Here is a 21,879-nt window from a genome sequence, read left to right as displayed (position 1 = left end):
TCTGAGTGAATTGAGTTGGTCTGGGTTTTAATGATGTGTGAAAATCACGATTAAATGAACACAAACATCTGTCCAGTGTTGGGAGGATACTCTGGAAATCTGTTACAGATTACTCAGTTTAACATGTAATGAGCAGAGTATTTATTCCTAATACTTTATTAAAGTCATGCCACTGATTGCATGTGATAGTGTTATCTAAATGTATTTTTCTGAAGGGTTAATCATTCTCATAATCATCACGTACAGTCAAACTCTGATTACTGACAGACATTCACAATCCTCCAACACTTAAGATCATAATCATTTAATTATTATAAATCAGACTCTTTTTACTTGGAGATAGTTCTGAGGTTAAATCATAAGATCTAGTTCAATAGCTATGAAACTGTTTTGAAATCAGATCTTTGCATAACTATGATTGAAAACACTGGCATCTGACAATTACTTAGAAATAATAAAGCTTTTTACATAAACCCAAACAGAAAATAAAACATAAGCATGTTTTATATTCTAACACTGAAGTTTCATATTCTATAATCAGTCTATCAGATCTGTATGTGTGTGAAAATATTCAGATAATCGTCCAAATCTTCAGAAGTAGCTAACTGTTAGTTACACATTTTTTCTCAGTAACTGTAACTGATTAAAGTTACATCTGTTTTTTAATTTAATCTGAATTTAATCAGAAATATAACAGCGAGTGAGTTTATTACATCATAATGTCTTAACTTATGACAATAATATTAATATTAATAATCAGAGTCTCTTCATATTTCAGTGAATCATCATCATCATCATCATGATCGTGGTTCTTCATCATCACGATATTATGATATTATGATAAAGCGATGTGAACTGAAGCACGAGGACTAACTGTGATGTCTCAGATTAAAGTAAGCGAGCTGAAGACATGTACCTGCTCGTGCCGCGTGCATCATCATCATCATCATCTTCATCATCAGCGGCGCGATTCCGGTGAACCGGCGACTCTTCATCATCCTCATCATCATCCTCAGCTGCACCGGACCGCGCGGCGCTCGCGAGGCGTGTGTGTGTGTGTGTGTGTGTGTGTGTCGCTCCTGGAGCTGAGGATCCCGAGCAGACCTGGAGGAGAAGAGACACACTGCTGGGGTTTATCTGCTCTGTCCCATATGAGCCTCTCTCTCTCTCTCTCTCTCTCTCTCTCTCTCTCTCTCTCTCTCTCTCTCTCTCTCTCTCTCTCTCTGTGTGTGTGTGTGTGTGTGTGTGTCTCTCTCTCTCTCTCTGTGTGTGTCTCTCTCTCTTTCTCTGTGTGTGTGTGTGTGTGTCTCTCTCTCTCTCTCTCTCTGTGTGTGTGTGTGGGTCTCTCTCTCTCTCTCTCCGTGTCTCTCTCTCTCTCTCTCTCTCAGTCTCTCTCTCTCTCTCTCTCTGTGTCTCTCTCTCTCTCTGATCTGTTCTTCACACTCCAGATTCAGATCTTCTAGCAGCATTTGAACAAGTATCAGCTCAGCTGTTGATAACTAAATCATATGTGACAATTCAGTTTGTGCGACAAATAAACAGTGTCTCTTTCTTCAACATGGGAATCATAGCTTCATTTGTTAACACAATATGACTTTGTTTTGAGTTTGTCATATTTTTAATATGTTGACCCATCAGCAACTTTTACCATATATTTTTAAAGGGTATTGTGGAGTGAATGTGTTTAATTGTCATGAAAAAAAAACACACAACCACAACAACAAAAACCCTAGTCCTAAAATAGTCTGCATGTCATTTTAGAATAGGCTTGTAGCAGTCTTCTGATTTTGCTGAGGATCAGATATGTTCTGGACAGACTGTGATCAGAGGGAAAGTTCATTTGTAGCACTTGCCCGCTTCCAGAAGTCATCAGTGTTCAAACAATAGCTCATAATTAATAAATGAACCATTTCACAGACTTCAGTGAAACATACAAACTTACTCTCCAAGACCGCACCCAGATCACACACACACACACACACACACACTCTCTCTCTCTCTTAAACATGCTCGAACAAGATGTTGAGCTGCTTAACTAATAAAATAAAATGTGCTCTGGCAGATTCCAAATTCCTGCTTGAAGTGAGCCTAAGGCTCCACACACACACACACACACACTTCATTCATGTTGGTGATGAATCGCTCTTTTGCAAACCTTTGACTATGTTCTCCATGAAACCCCAAAAGTGTGTGATTCTGTGAAGGTGATGTCAAAGGTCAACCCCTGCAGCTGACCCAACCTTGACCTCAATGACCTAAATCAAGCTGTCCCAGCATCTGCAGCTAGATAAAACACAAAGAATGATACAAATGAGTGATGTTATACTGTGTTGAATAAACATCTACTCCTGTTTAAATAACATTAGCATGTCGCAGCAGTACCTGTGTGTGTGTGTGTGTGTGTATGTGTGTGTGTGTGTCTTTCACCAGATTCCATGCGTACTTTCAGACATCCGTCTGTGTTTCTCGTGCTCACAGCTGACAATGTGTTTGTCTGAAACATCCTCAAGGGTCTTTAACTTTTTTATGACTCAGCCATCAAATACAAATATACAGACATGATTTGGATATTAAAAGCATATTAGTATGTTATGTGTATGCCAGGTTAAAGAGATGGGTCTTTAATCTAGATTTAAACTGCAAAAGTGTGTCTGCCTCCCAAACAATATTAGGTAATGTTGATATTCTAGGTATTATCAAATTGCCTGAGTTTTGAGAACGTAGCGGACGTAGAGGAGTATAATGTAAAAAGAGCTCATTCAAATACTGAGGTGCTAAACCATTTATATTTTAAAATCTATACGATGTTTGATAGGGAGCCAGTGCAGTGTGGACAGGACTGGGCTAATATGGTCATACTTCCTGGTTCTAGTAAGAACTCTTGCTGCTGCATTTTGGACTAGCTGTAGTTTGTTTACCAAGCGTGCAGAACAACCACCCAATAAAGCATTACAATAATCTAACCTTGAGGTCATAAATGCATGGATTAACATTTCTGCATTTGACATTGAGAGCATAGACCGTAATTTAGATATATTTTTGAGATGGAAAAATGCAGTTTTACAAATGCTAGAAACGTGGCTTTCTAAGGAAAGATTGCTATCAAATAACACACCTAGTGTCACGATCATTAGCTGGAGTGGCCATGAACTTCAGTAGAGGGCACTCCACTCAGGACCATTCCACCCATCAACCACCAGATGTCACCCTATCATCACTTGGACATTAGCACCTCTCATACTGTTGCACCACACCCGAACTACATTCCCCATGAGTCACTGCATCAATCACCTTGCCACACCTGCACCTTATTCATCAGCCAATTTCCTTGCCACACCTGCACCTCATTCATCAGCCAATTTCCTTGCCACACCTGCACCTCAGTTACACACATAAAAGCAGCACTATCACTCTCACTCACTGTGAAGTCTTGTTTAGCCAGTCTGACATTCACTAGCCTTTTCCCCCTGTGTTAGTTATTCCCGTGTTTGACCTTTGGACTGTGTATTCGACTCTGATTTCTCTGCTGCCTGCCCTGATCTCCGCTTGTTTCTGGTTTCAATTCTGGTTATCCCTGACACACCTGACGCCATTCCTGATTTCTGCCTGTCTGACCATTCTCTAAATAAATTGTGCATTTGGATCCGTATGCCTCTGACTCTCTTCATAACACCTAGGTTCTTAACTGAAGGTGTGAACACAACGTCTAATGATTAAAGACCCACCTCTTTAACCTGGCTTACATATAACACACTAATACGCTACTAATATCCAAATCCGTTAAAGGATTTTTAGGCTGCATTAATTAGGTAAACCGGAAACCGGGAACACTTCCCATAACACCCTATGTACTTGCTACATCATTAGAAGAATGGCATCTACGCTAATATTAGTCTGTTTCTCTCTTGTTCTGAGGTCACCGTAGCCACCAGATCCAGTCTGTGTCCAGATCAGAGGGTCACTGCAGTCACCCGGATCCAGTACGTATCCAGACCAGATGGTGGATCAGCACCTAGAAAGGACCTCTACATCCCTGAAAGACAGCGGAGACCAGGACAACTAGAGCCCCAGATACAGATCCCCTGTAAAGACCTTGTCTCAGAGGACCACCAGGACAAGACCACAGGAAACAGATGATTCTTCTGCACAATCTGACTTTGCTGCAGTCTGGAATTGAACTACTGGTTTCGTCTGGTCAGAGGAGAACTGACCCCCAACTGAGCCTGGTTTCTCCCAAGGTTTTTTTCTCCATTCTGTCACCGATGGAGTTTCGGTTCCTTGCCGCTGTCGCCTCTGGCTTGCTTAGTTGGGGTCACTTCATCTACAGCGATTTAAACTGGACAGAGTTGACATCACTGAATTCAATGATGAACTGCCTTTAACTGTCATTTTGCATTATTGACATGGTTTTCCTAATTAATGTTGTTCAGTTGCTTTGACACCATCTGTTTTGTTTTATATAAATAAAGGTGACTTGACTTGAGCTCATATGCCCAGAAGACACAATCTTTCGTGTCATTTCATAACCTGTAAATAAAGTAATTATCAACAAAGAAACGTGACATGAAATAAAATTAAGAAAGAGCTGTTTCAGACTCTGCACGTTCAGATGTGCTCAGCTGTCCAGAGCAGTGACCGCTGGGTGGCGCTCTCACACGGATTATACTGCTTCACTCACTGCAGTTTGTGTATGCTCACACACATGCTCAACTTCGACTTTTTCTTTACAAATTTTGCACACAAACCCATTGCACACACAAAATGCAAAACACCTGCAGATACTTTTCTATACAGTTATATAATCTGTAATATAAATGTGTAATCCTCTATTCCTATTCTGTGTATTATCTGCTCAATACTGTATATAGCAACTCCACTGTACATTCTGTGTATCGCTTCACTTGCTATGCAAAACGCATCTCAAAAGCAAACATTGTAAACACCTTTTCCATAATATTAATTCCTGTTAGATTTTGTGTGGTACATAGAGAATTGTTCCTTATGTTTTGCGAAAAGTGTTTAATGAAATTGAAATAGTGTGTGTGTCTGGACAATTAGTGTCTGGTGTAGATTTGGTGTGTGTGGAGTGTCAGCTTTCAGAAACTGTGACAAGGAAAATTCTGTGTGTAAGCAGTTGAGAAAACAAAAAAGGATTTCACTAAAAGTAGCTTGTTAAATAGTAATACGCCCAATAATGTGATTGTGTTTCATGAAGGCGATGACTATCAAACTTTGCAGGTGGTTTGGGTGATCCGTGCGCGCTCCCGTGCGCTGATCCGCTGAGAGCGCGCGCTGAGGAGACAGTAATAACCACGGTAAGCAGCAGCTCCGTTCTCCCGGTGAGATGATGATGGCAGCGGAGGGACAGAGAGTGGTGCTGATCACCGGCTGCTCGTCCGGTATCGGGCTCGCGATCGCCGTGATGCTCGCGAGAGACGAGATGAAGCGCTACTACGGTAACAACATTCACCAACGTTTCTGGAAAAATACCACAGTACAGTTATTATTACTTCAGAGTGACAGACAACCCTAGTTAGAGAAATACAGTGACAGAAAGACCGAGCTCAGATAACACACCTGAAAGACGTCTTTAAGATGTCAGTTTTACATTCATTCTAAGTCACAAACATCTTAAAGACATCTAATATATATTTGACATCTGACAGGGAACATCCTAAAGAAGTAAACTCTAAAAGTGTGTCTCGCAGATGTATTGCAGACGTCTCTGAGATGTACTGTTGTTAATTTAAAACATTAAAGATCGCTCTCGGTGAACGGAAATAAAGGTGAAATAAAATAAAATAAAACTAATCTATGAAAAACGTTAACATTAAACGTTTCCTTGATTACTAGCTGACTATGTGACGAAAACGAACTACAAAGCCCAAAATGCAATGCACCAAGTGGGAGGAGTCAGTCAGCTGGAGGAAATTGAGTGATCAAATCAATTTAAAAACAGGTGATCGTGAGTGTTGAGTGTGTGTCCACTGAGTCTTTGTCTGCTGAATCGATGGTCAGAATTTTGAACTGCCTGGTAATAGATGTTTAAAATGTGCAAAATGGAAAAAAACAAAATAGGAGATGACTGTCTTAAGTAAGCTTCATTTGTTGCGCTGCGGAGGAGTGCCTGGGTTCTACAATTCCTGCAAACTGCTCCTTTCCTTGTGGTGTCTGGGCCATATGAAAGCTGAATTAGCAGACAGTAGATGCTGTGAAGTAAAGCCGCTGACAATGAAACTACAAGCTTGAAGTGTACGGTGTTACAGAAGTCCCTCTGGCTGCACAGTGGACGAGTGTTCAGATGTTTCCCATTAGTTTATGAGCTGTGTTTGAACTACGTGGGGTTGGAACGCTGTAACTTTGAGTGCGTTTGTGGTGTTTTGGCTGGACTGCAAATCCCCTGATTGTGCACTGGACTCCAGGTAGGCCTTGAAAAGTTCACTATCTCCACTAAGCTGATTAATCATCAATGACTCTCGAAAAAATGGGTCTACTGGACATCTAACTCACACACACACACACACACACACAAACATCAATCATTTCCACTTTAAACCCTTCATTTAAGAACACGAGCAGTCAAGAACACAAGCATTCAGAAGGGTCATCAGAACTGTTGAACGAACCTTATGTATATGAATGAATGTGATATGAGTTAATGGGTTATGTTTGGTTCGCTTATGGACTTGATACACCGAAGTGTTATGTGTAATGTTATTGTTTGAATATTTATTGATGTTGACTTGAGTCATTGACCAGGGTATTATTGTATTATTCTCACTCAGTTGAAAGACAAACGGTCCCTTGATGCTGCCCTATATGGTGTATTGATTCATGAGATGGTTTATTTTTGGTTGTTTATTGGTTGTTTACTTTAACATGCTTTGAAGCAAGAGATATTGAAAAAGAAATAAGACCATTTTGAGTTGCATTAAAAAGAATAAGAGAAAAACTGTTTTTTGCAATTTTTCTAAATGTGTGGGTAATTTACTGTTCTGTGAAGTGTGATTTGAGTTAACTGCCTTAGCCAGAACCACTACGTCACAGAAAATGGCGCCCGAACAGGGACTTGAATTTAAAAATAGAACTTGTAAAATTAATCTTGAAGCATCTTCTGTGATGATTCTCATTGTAATTTCAATATTTTTTTGTGGTTACTTTAGAAACTGTATTGAACTAAAAGTGTAAGGCCATAGGGTAAAGAATTGTTCTGAACTTTGTGACTTTGTGCTGGAAACCTTAATTTATTAATTGTACACTGTTTTATTTTCATTTAATTGTGAAGTATAAAGCTAATTAACTAAAGTGATGTGAACTTAACTTGAGCCCATATAATGAAGGGTGTGAATAATGTGAATTGTTGTAGAAACCCATTCTCATTTTGAACCTGTGGTGTTAAGTTTGTAATCCGTGACCAAAGAGAAGTAATCTCAGTTGCGAATTATAAGAATAATTGTTTTGCACTTCATCTACTGACAACACATAGCCTACAAGTACCCTATCCATCACACTGTATAGAATGGCTGATGCCTTGCACCCATCGTCGTCAACCCTGGTTGACATTGATATTCCTGATGTTCCAGATGTTGCCACTCCAGTCTGGGCACCTGCCCTGCAAACTCGGGAGTCTAATTATCCTTACACTCCCAGTCAATCGACCGCATTACAATCAAGAACCCATGTGCAGTTTGCTCCTTCAAACCTTCCCCCTGGTACACCTGTGCAACCTCTTGTATGGAATGGGAGCAATGGAAACCAGAACCAGATCCAACTGTGTACTCCTTCTCCCACAGGGAATGGTTCTCAAGTGTCTTCAGGGACTCAGTATGATTTACCCAGAGCGTTTCCTACACCTGCAAGGGAGATCGGACATCTTACTTCCCAGGTCCAGGGTAACTGGGACAAATTGCTTGACCTCATGGAGAAGCAAGAGAAAGCTGTAAGTGCACTTACTAGTGAACAGAAGCAGAGTTCTTTGCAACTTAAAAGCCAATTGGAAAGTCTTGCTGATAAAGTGGACAACCACACTCAACAAATTTCAAAGATTTTGTCAAAAGATAAACAACAGACTGAAACTGAGACAGATCAAATTGTAAAAACAATGAAGTTGTTAATTAAAGATGAAATCCACAAAGTTGAGAAATCATTGGTATCCAATATTCGTTTTATGGTAGAGCAACTTCAACAAGAGGTTCAAGAAGACATCAGAGCTGTCCAGAAAAACTTCCAAAAAAGCCACAGTGAACTTGTTAAAGATTTCTCAGACATTAAAGCTGTCCAACAAAACTGTCAAAAAAGTAACAATGAATTTGTAAAAGATTTCTCACATTGGACCTTCCAACTTGACCGCCTCAGTGATAAAATGAGTGAGCTAACAATGAGTACTGAACACAAAACACCTCTGAACCCACAGAAGGAAACTGAAACAGAATCACCTCCCCCTTCCATTGGTGTATCACCTCCCGTGAATGCTGTCAAGAGTGACCATCTCAAGTTAACCTTTCCTACTTTCGGAAGACCATCAGATGACTCTGATCCTCTGTTGTATTTAACTAAATGTAAGGATTTTCTTGCATTACATCCTTTATCTGATCCTGAAATTCTAGCTACCTTTAGAACAGTCCTACATGGAACTGCCCGGGATTGGTGGGAAGTTGCCAGAACTGCGATAACTACCTGGTGCGAGTTTGAGTCTTCATTCCTTACTGCTTTTCTCTCTGAAGACTATGAGGATGAACTTGCTGAGCGTGTCAGAATCAGAACCCAAGGTGAGAGAGAATCTGTAAGAGACTTTGCCTTTACATATAGAGCACTTTGCAAAAGGTGGAAGCCTAACTTCAGCGAGTCGGACTTGGTCAAGATGATTCTGAAAAACATAAAACCTTACCTGGCCAGCCAGTTGCGTGGTCGTGTGTCCACTGTGGAAGAATTGGTACGACTTGGACAACAACTTGAGAAGGATCATCTTCAACAGTTGCAGTATGACTACCGGTTGAGCTCAAAGCACAGTCAAACTGGGTTTAAAGGTCCCAATGTTAACAGACTTCCAGAGAAGCCACAAGTTCAATGCTGGAGGTGTAAAGGCCATCATTCTCCTGGTAACTGTCCCCAGTTTACTTTATCCTCACAGCCTTTTCAACCATCAGCCCAACATGCTGTTAACATGCAACCAACCTTTCCTTCGAAATCCAGAGGTAAACCCACTAACAATTCAGTGACTACTGCAAATGCTTTACAGGAGAAGGTAATTTTCAGACATGAACCAAAATTTGCTGTTATACCCCAACAATTAATCGTGCCAGTCAGTATTGGTACCTGGACCGGTAAAGCCATTGTTGACACTGGGGCAAGTTATACCCTAATTCATGAAAGCTTAGGTAAAGAACTAGATCCCTCAGAACAAAGCCTTAGTCCTTGGACTCTTGGACCATTATATTTGGCCAATGGGAAGACTGAAGTGCCTCTGGGATGGTTGAATGTTTCTCTTAAATTGCATGACCAAATTTTCCCCTTACCTGTTGCTGTGCTGACAACCCAAGCTCTTGCTTATTCTATTGTTTTGGGTCTAGACTTCATCTTCTTTAGTGGAATGCAGATAAATGTGTCGCAGGGGAAGTATTCCTTTAACTCCAAACCAGAAGTGGACTACTACTTCCAGCCTGGTCATGCCAGCGTGCCACCGCCGATGAGATTCCAATGTATGCAAGATGGAACCATCGCTCACCGTTCCACTCCAAGTATGGCCCTCTTAAGTTCTGTTCCACCCTTAATGTTGCCCTTTGCCTTGAAAGATGGTGACCGTGAAGATGATGCAACACTCATCTACCAAGCAGTGGATGCAGCTCACTTACCACCTGATCAAAAGCAACAGTTAAATCACCTTCTACAAACAAATCCTCAAGTGTGCACTCTTCGGTTGGGACGGACTAATGTACTTCAACATAAAATCTACACGCATCATCAGATACCCATAAAACAAAGGCCTTATCGAATGTCCCCTTTCAAGCAAGCCATAGTGAATCAGCAGCTCCAGGAAATGCTGGAGACCGGCATTGTGGAACCTTCACAATCAGGTTGGTCTTCTCCGGTGGTCCTAGTGCCGAAAAAAAATGGACAACTTCGGTTCTGCGTTGACTATCGCAAGTTAAATGCTATAACTGACAGCGACGCATACCCAATGCCAAACCTCACTGAAATTTTGGAGTCACTTTCAGGATCTGCTATCTTTTCCACACTAGACCTTAATAGTGGGTACTGGCAAGTTACTATGGATGCTTCCAGTAAAGCAAAGACTGCCTTTACAACCCCTGCGGGGCTATTTCACTTCAATGTAATGCCCTTTGGACTTAAAAATGCTCCAGCAACTTTTCAACGTCTTATGGAGACTGTCTTGGGAGACCTACGTGGAAGTATTTGCTTTGTATATATCGATGATATTATTGTCTATTCCCCATCTGTTGCTAAGCATTTCTTTGACCTCCAAGCTGTTTTCCAGAAATTACAAGAAGCTGGCTTAACCATCAATCTTCATAAAAGTAAGTTCTGCTTGCCTGAAGTTACATTCCTAGGTCATGTAATAAATAACAAAGGCATTACAGCTGACCCAAGTAAAGTGGAAGCTATTCAAAACTATCCTGTTCCAAGAAATCTGAAGGAAGTCCAGCGGTTTCTTGGACTAGCTGGGTGGTACCACCGGTTTGTTGCAAATTTTTCCAGAATTGCTGAACCACTTAATTCCTTAAAGAAAAAGGGCCGAGTTTTTCAATGGACACCACAATGCCAACAGGCCTTTGAAGAATTGAAAACATGCCTAACGACTCCACCAATCCTCGGACATCCCAATTTCGAGCATCCCTTCATTGTATATACAGACGCCAGTGAGACAGGACTGGGTGCAGTGCTGACCCAAAAGAGAGGACAAGGTATAGAAGAGGTAATTGCTTATGCCAGTCGAGCTCTTAATCCCGCGGAGTCAAATTATTCTGCAACAGAAAAAGAATGCTTAGCTGTAATATGGGCATTAGAGAAATGGCAGCACTATCTTGAACACAGAATGTTCACTGTCGTGACGGATCACTCTGCTTTGCAGTGGGTGATGAGTTCACCTAAAACTACCAGCCGTCTCATTCGATGGGCACTGCAATTGCAAAAGTATGATTTTATTGTTGAATATCGAAAAGGGAAACTGAATGCTGCTCCTGATGCACTTTCACGGCTCGCCCCCCATGCAAACTTTAATTTGTATTCAAATCAGAAAGATGTAAATACCCTTCCAATTACAGATGAACTAATTTGGGAGAAACAACACAGTGACCCAGAGATTGTGCAGATATTTCAAACTCTGGCTGAGGACAAGGGAGGGCAGCAGGAAAAATATGAGGTAATTGAAGATAAGCTTTATCTAAAAACAGTGTCCGAAAATCAATCACACTATCGTATCTTCCTCCCCAAAGATCTTGTGCCAGCTATACTGGAACACTATCACTGTGACCCCACGAGTGGACATGCAGGAATCTTTAAAACTTACAAGAGAATTCAAGAAGTTGCTTTCTGGCCTGGGATGTGGTCCGATATAAAACAGTTTGTCAAAAGATGTGTTAAATGCCAGACCCTAAAATCTGAACAACGGAAACCTGCTGGTAAAATGCAGAAGATTAATAGCACACAACCAAATCAGATCATGGGTGTAGACATCATGGGACCATTGCCCCGTAGCACTAACCAAAATGAATACCTTTTAGTCTTTGTTGATTACTTCACTCGTTGGGTAGAACTGTTCCCCATTCGTACTGCTACTGCCAAAACTGTTGCAACTGTATTCCGAAAAGAGGTACTAACCAGATGGGGAGTTCCAGACTTTCTTGTATCTGACAGAGGTACACAGTTTGTGTCTGCAATATTTAAAGAAGTGTGTGAGAGTTGGAATGTAACACCAAAATTAACTACAGCATACCACCCGCAGACAAACATGACCGAAAGAGTCAATCGAACTCTTAAAAGTATGATTGCGGCATTTGTAGAAGATAATCATAAACGATGGGACCAATACCTACCAGAAATCAGATTTGCAATTAACTCTGCAGTGCAAGAAACCACTGGAATGTCTCCTGCAGAACTTCACTTGGGAAGGAAACTACAGGGGCCCATGGACAAGCTTCTGAAAGGTGAAAGCTGTGATCTGTCACCCGATGCACCCCATTATGACACTGTGTATCACTTAAAACAATTGCAAGCTAGAGCAATAGAGAATAGTAAGAAAGCACATCAAAGACAGCTTCGAAATTACAATAAGAATCGACGGGACCTGTTATTCAAAGAAAGGGATCGAGTATGGATGAGACACTTTTCACAGTCCAGTGCAAAGCACAATTTCACTGCTAAACTTGCACCAAAATGGAAAGGACCATACCGGGTAATCCAACAAATGGGACCAGTGAATTACCAAATAGCACTGGAATCTACAGGTGAAGATGTTCGTGTTGTCCATGTTTGCAATTTAAAGCCCTGTTTTCCAACTGCCTCTGAAGTAGAAGCACAAGACAGACAAAACCTTATTGATCTCTTTCAGGAATCCTCAACTGATGAAGAGTTCTTCGGATTTTAATGTTTCAACATCTCATAAGGAACTATGAGATGCCTTGTCCAACGGAGGGGGAGTGTGACGAAAACGAACTACAAAGCCCAAAATGCAATGCACCAAGTGGGAGGAGTCAGTCAGCTGGAGGAAATTGAGTGATCAAATCAATTTAAAAACAGGTGATCGTGAGTGTTGAGTGTGTGTCCACTGAGTCTTTGTCTGCTGAATCGATGGTCAGAATTTTGAACTGCCTGGTAATAGATGTTTAAAATGTGCAAAATGGAAAAAAACAAAATAGGAGATGACTGTCTTAAGTAAGCTTCATTTGTTGCGCTGCGGAGGAGTGCCTGGGTTCTACAATTCCTGCAAACTGCTCCTTTCCTTGTGGTGTCTGGGCCATATGAAAGCTGAATTAGCAGACAGTAGATGCTGTGAAGTAAAGCCGCTGACAATGAAACTACAAGCTTGAAGTGTACGGTGTTACAGAAGTCCCTCTGGCTGCACAGTGGACGAGTGTTCAGATGTTTCCCATTAGTTTATGAGCTGTGTTTGAACTACGTGGGGTTGGAACGCTGTAACTTTGAGTGCGTTTGTGGTGTTTTGGCTGGACTGCAAATCCCCTGATTGTGCACTGGACTCCAGGTAGGCCTTGAAAAGTTCACTATCTCCACTAAGCTGATTAATCATCAATGACTCTCGAAAAAATGGGTCTACTGGACATCTAACTCACACACACACACACACACACACAAACATCAATCATTTCCACTTTAAACCCTTCATTTAAGAACACGAGCAGTCAAGAACACAAGCATTCAGAAGGGTCATCAGAACTGTTGAACGAACCTTATGTATATGAATGAATGTGATATGAGTTAATGGGTTATGTTTGGTTCGCTTATGGACTTGATACACCGAAGTGTTATGTGTAATGTTATTGTTTGAATATTTATTGATGTTGACTTGAGTCATTGACCAGGGTATTATTGTATTATTCTCACTCAGTTGAAAGACAAACGGTCCCTTGATGCTGCCCTATATGGTGTATTGATTCATGAGATGGTTTATTTTTGGTTGTTTATTGGTTGTTTACTTTAACATGCTTTGAAGCAAGAGATATTGAAAAAGAAATAAGACCATTTTGAGTTGCATTAAAAAGAATAAGAGAAAAACTGTTTTTTGCAATTTTTCTAAATGTGTGGGTAATTTACTGTTCTGTGAAGTGTGATTTGAGTTAACTGCCTTAGCCAGAACCTCTACGTCACAACTATTATCTGAAATAAATATAGAAATATTAAAAACAAATAAAATGAAGAAAAAAAAAATAACAATGAGAATAAAGTTTGAAAATTAAATTGAAAATATAAAAAATAAAAGCGCATTAAACATTTTAAATAAAAATACTATTATAATTAGGGCTATATAAATAATAAGTAATGCCAAAATAACACAGAGGTTTTCGGATTACTAATGTAGGGTTGGTTAATGATGCTGCTGACAATAGAAGATCAGATCTGATGAATTAATATATTAATAAAGATGTGAGTAGGATCCTATAATGACGCACACGTGTTGAAGAGCATCTGTGGGCAGGGAAGCAGCTCTTAATCAGTGTGTGCGCGCGTGCGCGTGCGTGTGTGTGTGTGCACGCGCTGAGCTGACCTCTATCTCTGATTAGCATAATCCGCTGTAACACATGTCAGAGGCTAAACACTCTGAAAAGCTTCACCGAGGAACATTTAACATCCGAATCTGTCCACTGCACAAAAGCTTCTTTAGATGATATTATTCACAGGAAGAATATATTGTTCCTTTAAGAACTGATCACTGAAAGGTTCTTTGGGGAACCAAAACGGCATCACTGTGAGAATCCCAGTTAGGATCCTTTATTTGTAAGAGTGTGAATGCACAGTTTTACAGACTTCTGTTAATTTTATTATTAAGACATCTGACTAACATGAACCCTAAAAGAGCCATTTAACCCATAATGACTCAATGATGCGTGAAGTTCAGAGTCAGGGGTCAGGGGTTACGGTTTAATGCTATGACTGTACTGATCTCTCAGGTGGCTTCGTCTTCATCCGGTACAGCAGTCTCACACACACACACACACACACACACACACACACACACACACACACACACGTCATCAGGGTAATGAGCTTCATGATTCGTCAGTGAGTGACAGACTGATGCATATGACCTGTGTCCAAATGCTTTCCTAAACTCCTCTTGTATTGTGTGTTATATTGATGTCACTGTGATTCTTATCTAGTCCTCTGTCTCTCTCTTCATCTCTGTGTGTTTTATAAACACAAAAATAAACAACATAACCATTAATCCTAAATATTTCCTTTATTAACCATAGTTTAACCATGGTATTTGTAGTTAAACTGTGGTTATACAAATGGTAATCAACACACCACAAAACCATGGCTACCACTTGTCCACAACCCACGGGTGAGAGAAGCTGCTCTAGCAGACACCTGTGTAAGATAATACCACTCTGCCATGCTGCGGTGCATGGTGAAGGAGCACCAAGAGAGCCAAAAACATCCACCTGTACCTTACCTTTCTTCAGAAGAAGCCACTGACAACCCAACCTCTCACACAGCTTGGCAGAAAGTTATAGTTTTTATTTCTCAAGTAACTAGTTTGTTTCTTCTGATGCTTTTTTAAAGATCATTATTTGGTGTAAAAGAATATGTTGACATGCTTTAATGTTAAAAAAAACACATTATTTTTCAAATACTGTACATTAGTGTAGGTCCTCTATTCCCCGCCTCTCTCAAACGCATCATTTTCTACAAAGCCCCTCCCACTGACAAGTCTGCTCTGATTGGCCAGCTGACCCAGTGCATTGTGATTGGCCGAACACCGCAAGCACAATCAGAAATGTGACGCCCCTTTCCATAATCACAAGCTTCATATTTCAAGATAAAGGCAAAGACAGTTAATAATGCCCTTCGTTTTACCATCAGTTCAAGCTAAGAGGGACAGAGTCTCGTAACAGACGCAGTGTATGTGTTTGCATGTTTGTGTCTGTACTTTTAAGTTGTAAAGAAAGCATTTTTGCAAATATAGAACGTTATGTTTAAGACTATCTTGAATTTGTTTAGTTAAAAAATAATTCCATGGAATTCAAAGGTAATAACACTATAATATTTCTAGGAGAGGACGGACCTTGGAGGAAAAAAGGTTGAGAACCACTGTGTGTTAGAGGATGCAGCGTCTCGGTCCCTCTGGGAGAACCATGCTTACATGCCTCTCTCTCTCTCTCACTGTGTGTGTGTGTGTGTGTGTGTTCAGTATTTATTCCTCTCTCTGTGTGTGTGTGTGTGTGTGTGTGTTCAGTATTTATTCCTCTCTCTCTCTCTCTCTCTGTGTGTGTGTGTTCAGTATTTATTCCTCTCTCTCTCTCTCTCTCTCTCTCTCTCTGTGTGTGTGTGTGTTCAGTATTTATTCCTCTCTCTCTGTGTGTGTGTGTTCAGTATTTATTCCTCTCTCTCTCTGTGTGTGTGTGTGTGTTCAGTATTTATTCCTCTCTCTCTGTGTGTGTGTGTTCAGTATTTATTCCTCTCTCTCTCTCTGTGTGTGTGTGTTCAGTATTTATTCCTCTCTCTCTGTGTGTGTGTGTGTGTGTGTGTTCAGTCATAGGGACCATGCGGGATCTGAAGAGGAAGGATAAGTTAGTTGAGGCGGTGGGAGACGTGTACGGTAAAACTCTGTCTCTGCTCACGCTGGACGTCTGCAGTGATGAATCTGTCAAACAGTGTGTCGACAGCATCAGAGATCGACATGTAGACATACTGAGTGAGTCTAAAGTGTCTAAAGTGGATTGTGTTCATCCGGTCTTAGGTTTACATGACCAATTTAGACTAAGCAGATGAAGTCAGTCTTTCACATGTAATCTCAGCCTTGAGCGTCATGCAGTGCTCCTCTGTCTGTTACACAGTTACACACATCTGTAAAAGAAAGAAGTACTGTTGATCATGATTTCTGAATCGTCAGATTAACAGCGATCAGTGAACGGAGTCACACTGACACTGCTGTCGAATCAACTCCAGTAACTCCAGTTTTCTGTGAGAAGTCCTGCTGAAAGAGAAGTAAAATAGAGTCAGTACAGGGATGTAACACAATAAATCATTAAGAAGAAGGTCCTGTTCACACCACAACCAATGATTGCGGTCAAGATTTGGTGCAAAAAAAAACAAACACCTTGTAAATGCTGTTTGACTCAGTTTGTTCTGTTTTAGAAATGAAAGGTTGCCCAGTATCAGCCCTTGTGATTGTGTTTAGGACAGCGAATACACAATTAAAAACATCTATGACAAACATCAGTCATAGCACATCAAACCAACATGAAAATAATATTACAAATAAAAAAAGCATGTGTTTTATAATTATCCTTGTGTACCTTTGCATTTCTGATATTTTCTTGCATGATATTTCCTGCCAGAGAGTCAAACTAACTTTACAACTTGCAATTCTTGCATTTCTGACTTTATTTTTCACAATTCCAAGTTTCCATATAAACTCAGAATTGTAAAGAATTATAATATCAGAATTGCGAGATATAAATGATTAATCGTGAGAAATAAAGTTACAATTGTGATATAAAAAGTTACAGTTACCTTTTAAAATGTTTTTGGTTTGATGTGAAGTCTGTGTTGGTGTGGACAGGCCTTACATGCATGCGCTGGTGAAGTATCTGTGATCTGTGTGTGTAGTTAATAACGCTGGCGTGGGTCTGGTGGGGCCGCTGGAGGCTCTCAGTACAGATGACATGATGAAGGTGTTCCAGACTAACTTCTTTGGTGCGGTTCGCATGATTAAAGAGGTGATGCCCGACATGAAGAGGAGACGCTCCGGACACATCATCGTCATCAGCAGTGCCATGGGCCTGCAGGGTAAACACCATTCACTATATACTATTATTCTCATTTCATTAATGGAGTTGAAGAACTCTTCCTAAGACATTATCTCTTCTTGAGGATTATTGATATACTGATCACATAGACACTGTAGAAGAGCTCTTCATGCTGATGGACACCAATGATCTGCTGAATGACAAACACGTGAAACATTTACAGCTTAACTGCAGTACACAGAGCAGATATAAGCATGATGAGACGTACAGATGAGACTCGTGTTGCTCTTCACAGGTGTGGTGTTTAATGATGTTTACTCGGCTTCAAAGTTCGCCATAGAGGGGTTCTGCGAGAGTCTGGCCGTCCAGCTGCTCAAGTTTAACATCACGTGAGTTTGCTGATCATTCTGACACACTCCTTTAAATCTTCTCATTTACACTTACTGTCACTTGATGTCTTTAGCATCTGATACTTTTTGACTCGTTTCATCAGTGATTAAACAACATGAACAGAATCAGAGTGATGGAGTGTGATGGGTCCCTCTGGTGGTCTGGAGGGCTGGGACTTGTACAAACCCAATGAAGATCACAGAGACAAGGGACAACAAAATGACTTAAAGATATTTAACGATTTAAAATAAGCTATAACAACTAAAAATCAAGATATATGGTTAAAAACATTCTAATTTGTTCAGTCAATTAAAGAATCAAGATAACATCAAATGTATTTAGGAACCAGGAACACTGTGGCATTGGAAAACATTGATGTGATATTTAAAAGTATGATTTCTGGACCAGAGAAAGTCATAGAAATTAACTAAAATAGATTGGTTACAAATTGCAGAGAAAGTGATATTTGTGAGTATTGACTAATTGAATAAAAAACCTCATCCTTTAAACAAAAATGACATGAAAGTTCATTAGTCATAAATGGTGTTGCTGATGAATAGTGAATGCTGATGAAATAACTATTTGAATACTTAGTTTAGAAAAAACAAACAAACCAGCAGGAGGATCTTGTCCTTCATAAGCACTGTTCTTGAGGTTGATCTTAGAGCAGCAGTTCTTGATCTGTGTGATTCCTCTCTGCTGTTATTGATGGAGGTGTATTTGTCTGCCTGACAGTATGTCAATGATCGAGCCCGGGCCCGTACACACTGAGTTTGAGATGAAGATGTTTGCAGATGTTTCTAAGAAAGAGTATGTCGGTACTGATCCAGAGACGCTTCACCACTTCAGGACCTGCTACCTGTCCAGTGCAGCGAACATCTTCCAAGGCCTGGGCCAAACACCTGAAGACATTGCCAAGGTCAGAAATCATGGCAGTAAACGCCTGTTCACACCAAGAACAATCACAATAACCATGAAGTCTATATAATAGCAAAAATTCTACACTATAACAAGGACAATTACATAATTTTGTAGAAATCAGTTTATTGACAATTTAGTTTATATTAATAACTGTGTTAAGTTAATCAGATGTAATGAGTTTAATTTCTAAAGCAGCTGGAGAAATGTCATTATCTAGCTCAATTCAGTCCTCACCCATTACTGTCTGTGCGATCAAGTCGATAAAACCTGCCAAGTATTAAAGGGTTAGTTCATCCTCTATTCACCCTCAAGCATCCTAGGTGTATGTGACTTTCCTCTTTCAGAATGATCCAATCGAAGTTATATTAAAAATTGTCTTTGCTCTTCCAAGCCTTTCAATGGGGGTAAGCAGGTGTTTGTTGTCAACAGTTCAGAAGACATGAAATAAAGTGTGCGCATCTGTAATAAAATGTCCCAAGAAACTTAGTTTTTTTGCTCCTACACTCAATGCATACATTATCCATCTTCCACCTGCACATCTTCTGGTTCCCAACAGTCAGCAAAAGTGAGAAAAAAGGGTTTATTACGTTTGAAATGTGGATGTTTATTTACACAGGGGGGCCTTTATTAACCCCCCAGAGCCATGTGAGGGAAGTTTTATTACAGATACCCGCTTATCCCTATTGAAAGGCTTGGAAGAGCAAGGATAATTTTTCATATAACTTCAATTGGATTAATCTGAAAGAGGGAAGTCACATACACCTAGGATGCTTCGAGGGTGAGTAGCAAATTCCCATTCTCGGGTGAACTAACCCTTTAAGTATCCCTAACTAAGCAAGCAGGTGGCAGTGGTAAGGAACTCATTGGTGACTGAAATGGAGAAAAAAAACTTTGGAGAAACTAGGCTTAGTGAGGGGAAAAGTTCTCCTCTGGCCAGATAAATGGACATGGTGTGGTTTAATTTAAGGGTGAAACACAAATCGGATTGTAAATTGATATTATTCGGTATATTCATTCAGTACATTCTCCTTAATCATTGAGATACATAACACCGGCCCTTGGTAGGGAATTAAAGCTTGCCAAAAGGATCTGTGCAGAGGACTTGCCTGGTTCTCCTGGTCTTCCTGTATCATGTACAGAAAAATCAACAGTCCTAGCACTGAGCCTTGTGGTACTCCATACTGAACTTGGGATTGATATGATACATCTTTTTTTAATGCAAACCGATGACAGTCAGATTATTACAACTTGAACTATTCCAGTGCAATTCCATCAGGATTTTTAATAAAAGTGATCTATAGTTTCAAATGCAATGCTATGGTTTAGTAAAACTAAAAGAAAGATATCATAAGCTCTCTTTAATAATGTAATTCGGATGCAAACAGAAAGCCCTCACTCTGTGTGTCTGTGTCTCTGAAGGTCACTAAGAAGGTGATTGAGTCGCCGCGGCCTCCGTTCCGTAACCTGACGAATCCTCTGTACACTCCGATCGTGGCACTGAAGTACGCAGATGAGACGGGCAGCCTGTCTGTTCACACCTTCTATCACATGCTGTATAACCTGGGAGGAGTCATGCATGTTAGTCTAAACATCTTGAAGTGTCTGAGCTGTGGATGCTTACGGAAACGAGCCATTACACCAACCTAACACACACTCAATGTGGATTACAGCGACAGCGATAGGTGTCATGGTTTTTAAACCGCACAAACTGTATATTCTGTCCCCTAAGCCTAAACCTACCCCTAAAGGAAGTGTCCTCATAAACCATGTTTATTAAAACATTTGTATCCTCATAAGCCATGTATTCAAGAGCTCTCTCTCTCACACACACACACACACCCACACTTTCCAGTGGTTATGGATCATCTTGTCTAACACCCAGTCCTAACTACAAGAGATGCCACAAGATTCTAGCAAAAAAACAATTTAGCAGTCCACACCAAATGTGACACAACACAACACCATATCTGATTGACAGAATCACTCAAATATCACAGCCAATCAAAAGCGAGTGTGGGCGGGCTCTCTCTGGAAGTGCACTGCACTAGCAAATAAATGGATATGTTTATAATCTACTTCAAAAATAATATTAAATGTACATACTGAGTGACTGATGCCATCTTGCTATGGAATATTTTTGTGGGTTCACATTGAGTTTGCAGGGTGTTTTTGTTTAGATCTGAGGTAAACTATCTGCTGGCACCTTCAGTATGGCTATTAAAGTCACAAAATATGATATTCAAACTCACCTTTAACATTAAATAAAGCACATCAATAGAATCACATAAATAGAAACCATTTCTAAAATAGAAGTTTTGCATGTCACCATTGCTGCTGGTTAGGTAAAAACTCTAACTAACCACACTATATAGTTTCACCATGGTACCTGTAGTAAAATTCTGGTTACACTACAAATGGTAATCAATCTGCAAAAAAGAAACATGGTTGCTGTACTTTTACCATAGACCTAATAAAACCATGGTTCATTTTCCAAAGGACAAAACATGACGCAAGATAATATGTTCAGTATTAAGATTTTTATATGAAGATATATTCAAGATCTAGCTATTATACCCATTTTTTGGCATGTTTGCACCACAGGAACTAGGAAGTTGTAGGAACTCTGGGGAACTAAAATAATAATGACAGTTATTATGATGATGATGATTATTAATATTTTTATATAAAATAAATTATACTTTTTTAAAAGGCGTCTACGGCTAGATTACCACCAGGTTACTAATTATAAATAATATTTGTGCAGATACTTTTCAGTGAAGAGGGAAATACATTAATGAATGAACAAATTAATTAATTAATTGAATAAAAAATAGCATGCACTAGCTTTACTTTGGACTGTTGATAGAGATATTTAAGTGCGAGCTGAGGCTCAGAGGCTGCTGTTGTGGAGAGACATAATAAAGCAGAAAAGAGCATCATTTCAAACTGTGCATCTGCTGTTTGAGTAATCCGCTCGAGAGAGAGAGAGAGAGAGAGAGAGGGAGAGGGAGAGAGAGAGGGAGAGAGAGAGAGAGAGGGAGAGAGAGAGGGAGAGAGAGAGAGAGAGAGAGAGAGAGAGAGAGAGAGAGAGAGAGAGAGAGAGAGAGGGAGGGAGAGAGAG

The 21,879-nt window shown here is 40.2% G+C and overlaps 2 protein-coding genes across 3 annotated transcripts in view; one reads left to right on the top strand and one right to left on the bottom strand.

Moving 5' to 3' along the window:
• The window catches only part of col5a3b (collagen, type V, alpha 3b), a 24,451-nt gene extending 23,318 nt beyond the window's left edge, over window positions 1-1,133 (bottom strand). For both annotated transcript variants that reach the window (XM_052546524.1, XM_052546525.1), the window contains exon 1: window positions 917-1,133. In XM_052546524.1, the coding sequence (XP_052402484.1) occupies window positions 917-1,010 (94 nt within the window). In that variant the 5' untranslated portion in view covers window positions 1,011-1,133. The remainder of the gene's footprint in view (window positions 1-916) is intronic.
• A 4,164-nt stretch (window positions 1,134-5,297) lies between these two features.
• Window positions 5,298-20,554, top strand: LOC127949521 (retinol dehydrogenase 8-like). Its single transcript, XM_052546970.1, has 6 exons — window positions 5,298-5,456; window positions 16,229-16,390; window positions 17,308-17,487; window positions 17,743-17,836; window positions 18,573-18,756; window positions 20,178-20,554. The coding sequence occupies exons 1-6, from the start codon at window positions 5,345-5,347 to the stop codon at window positions 20,403-20,405; spliced, it is 960 nt and encodes a 319-aa protein (XP_052402930.1). The 5' UTR covers window positions 5,298-5,344; the 3' UTR covers window positions 20,406-20,554.
• Window positions 20,555-21,879: the final 1,325 nt, after the last annotated feature.

Source organism: Carassius gibelio, chromosome B1, assembly GCF_023724105.1.
Source record: "Carassius gibelio isolate Cgi1373 ecotype wild population from Czech Republic chromosome B1, carGib1.2-hapl.c, whole genome shotgun sequence".
NCBI classification, from domain to species: Eukaryota; Metazoa; Chordata; class Actinopteri; order Cypriniformes; family Cyprinidae; genus Carassius; species Carassius gibelio.
The sequence above is the reverse complement of the archived record's forward strand: the minus strand, read 5'-3'. Positions and strand labels throughout refer to the sequence as shown.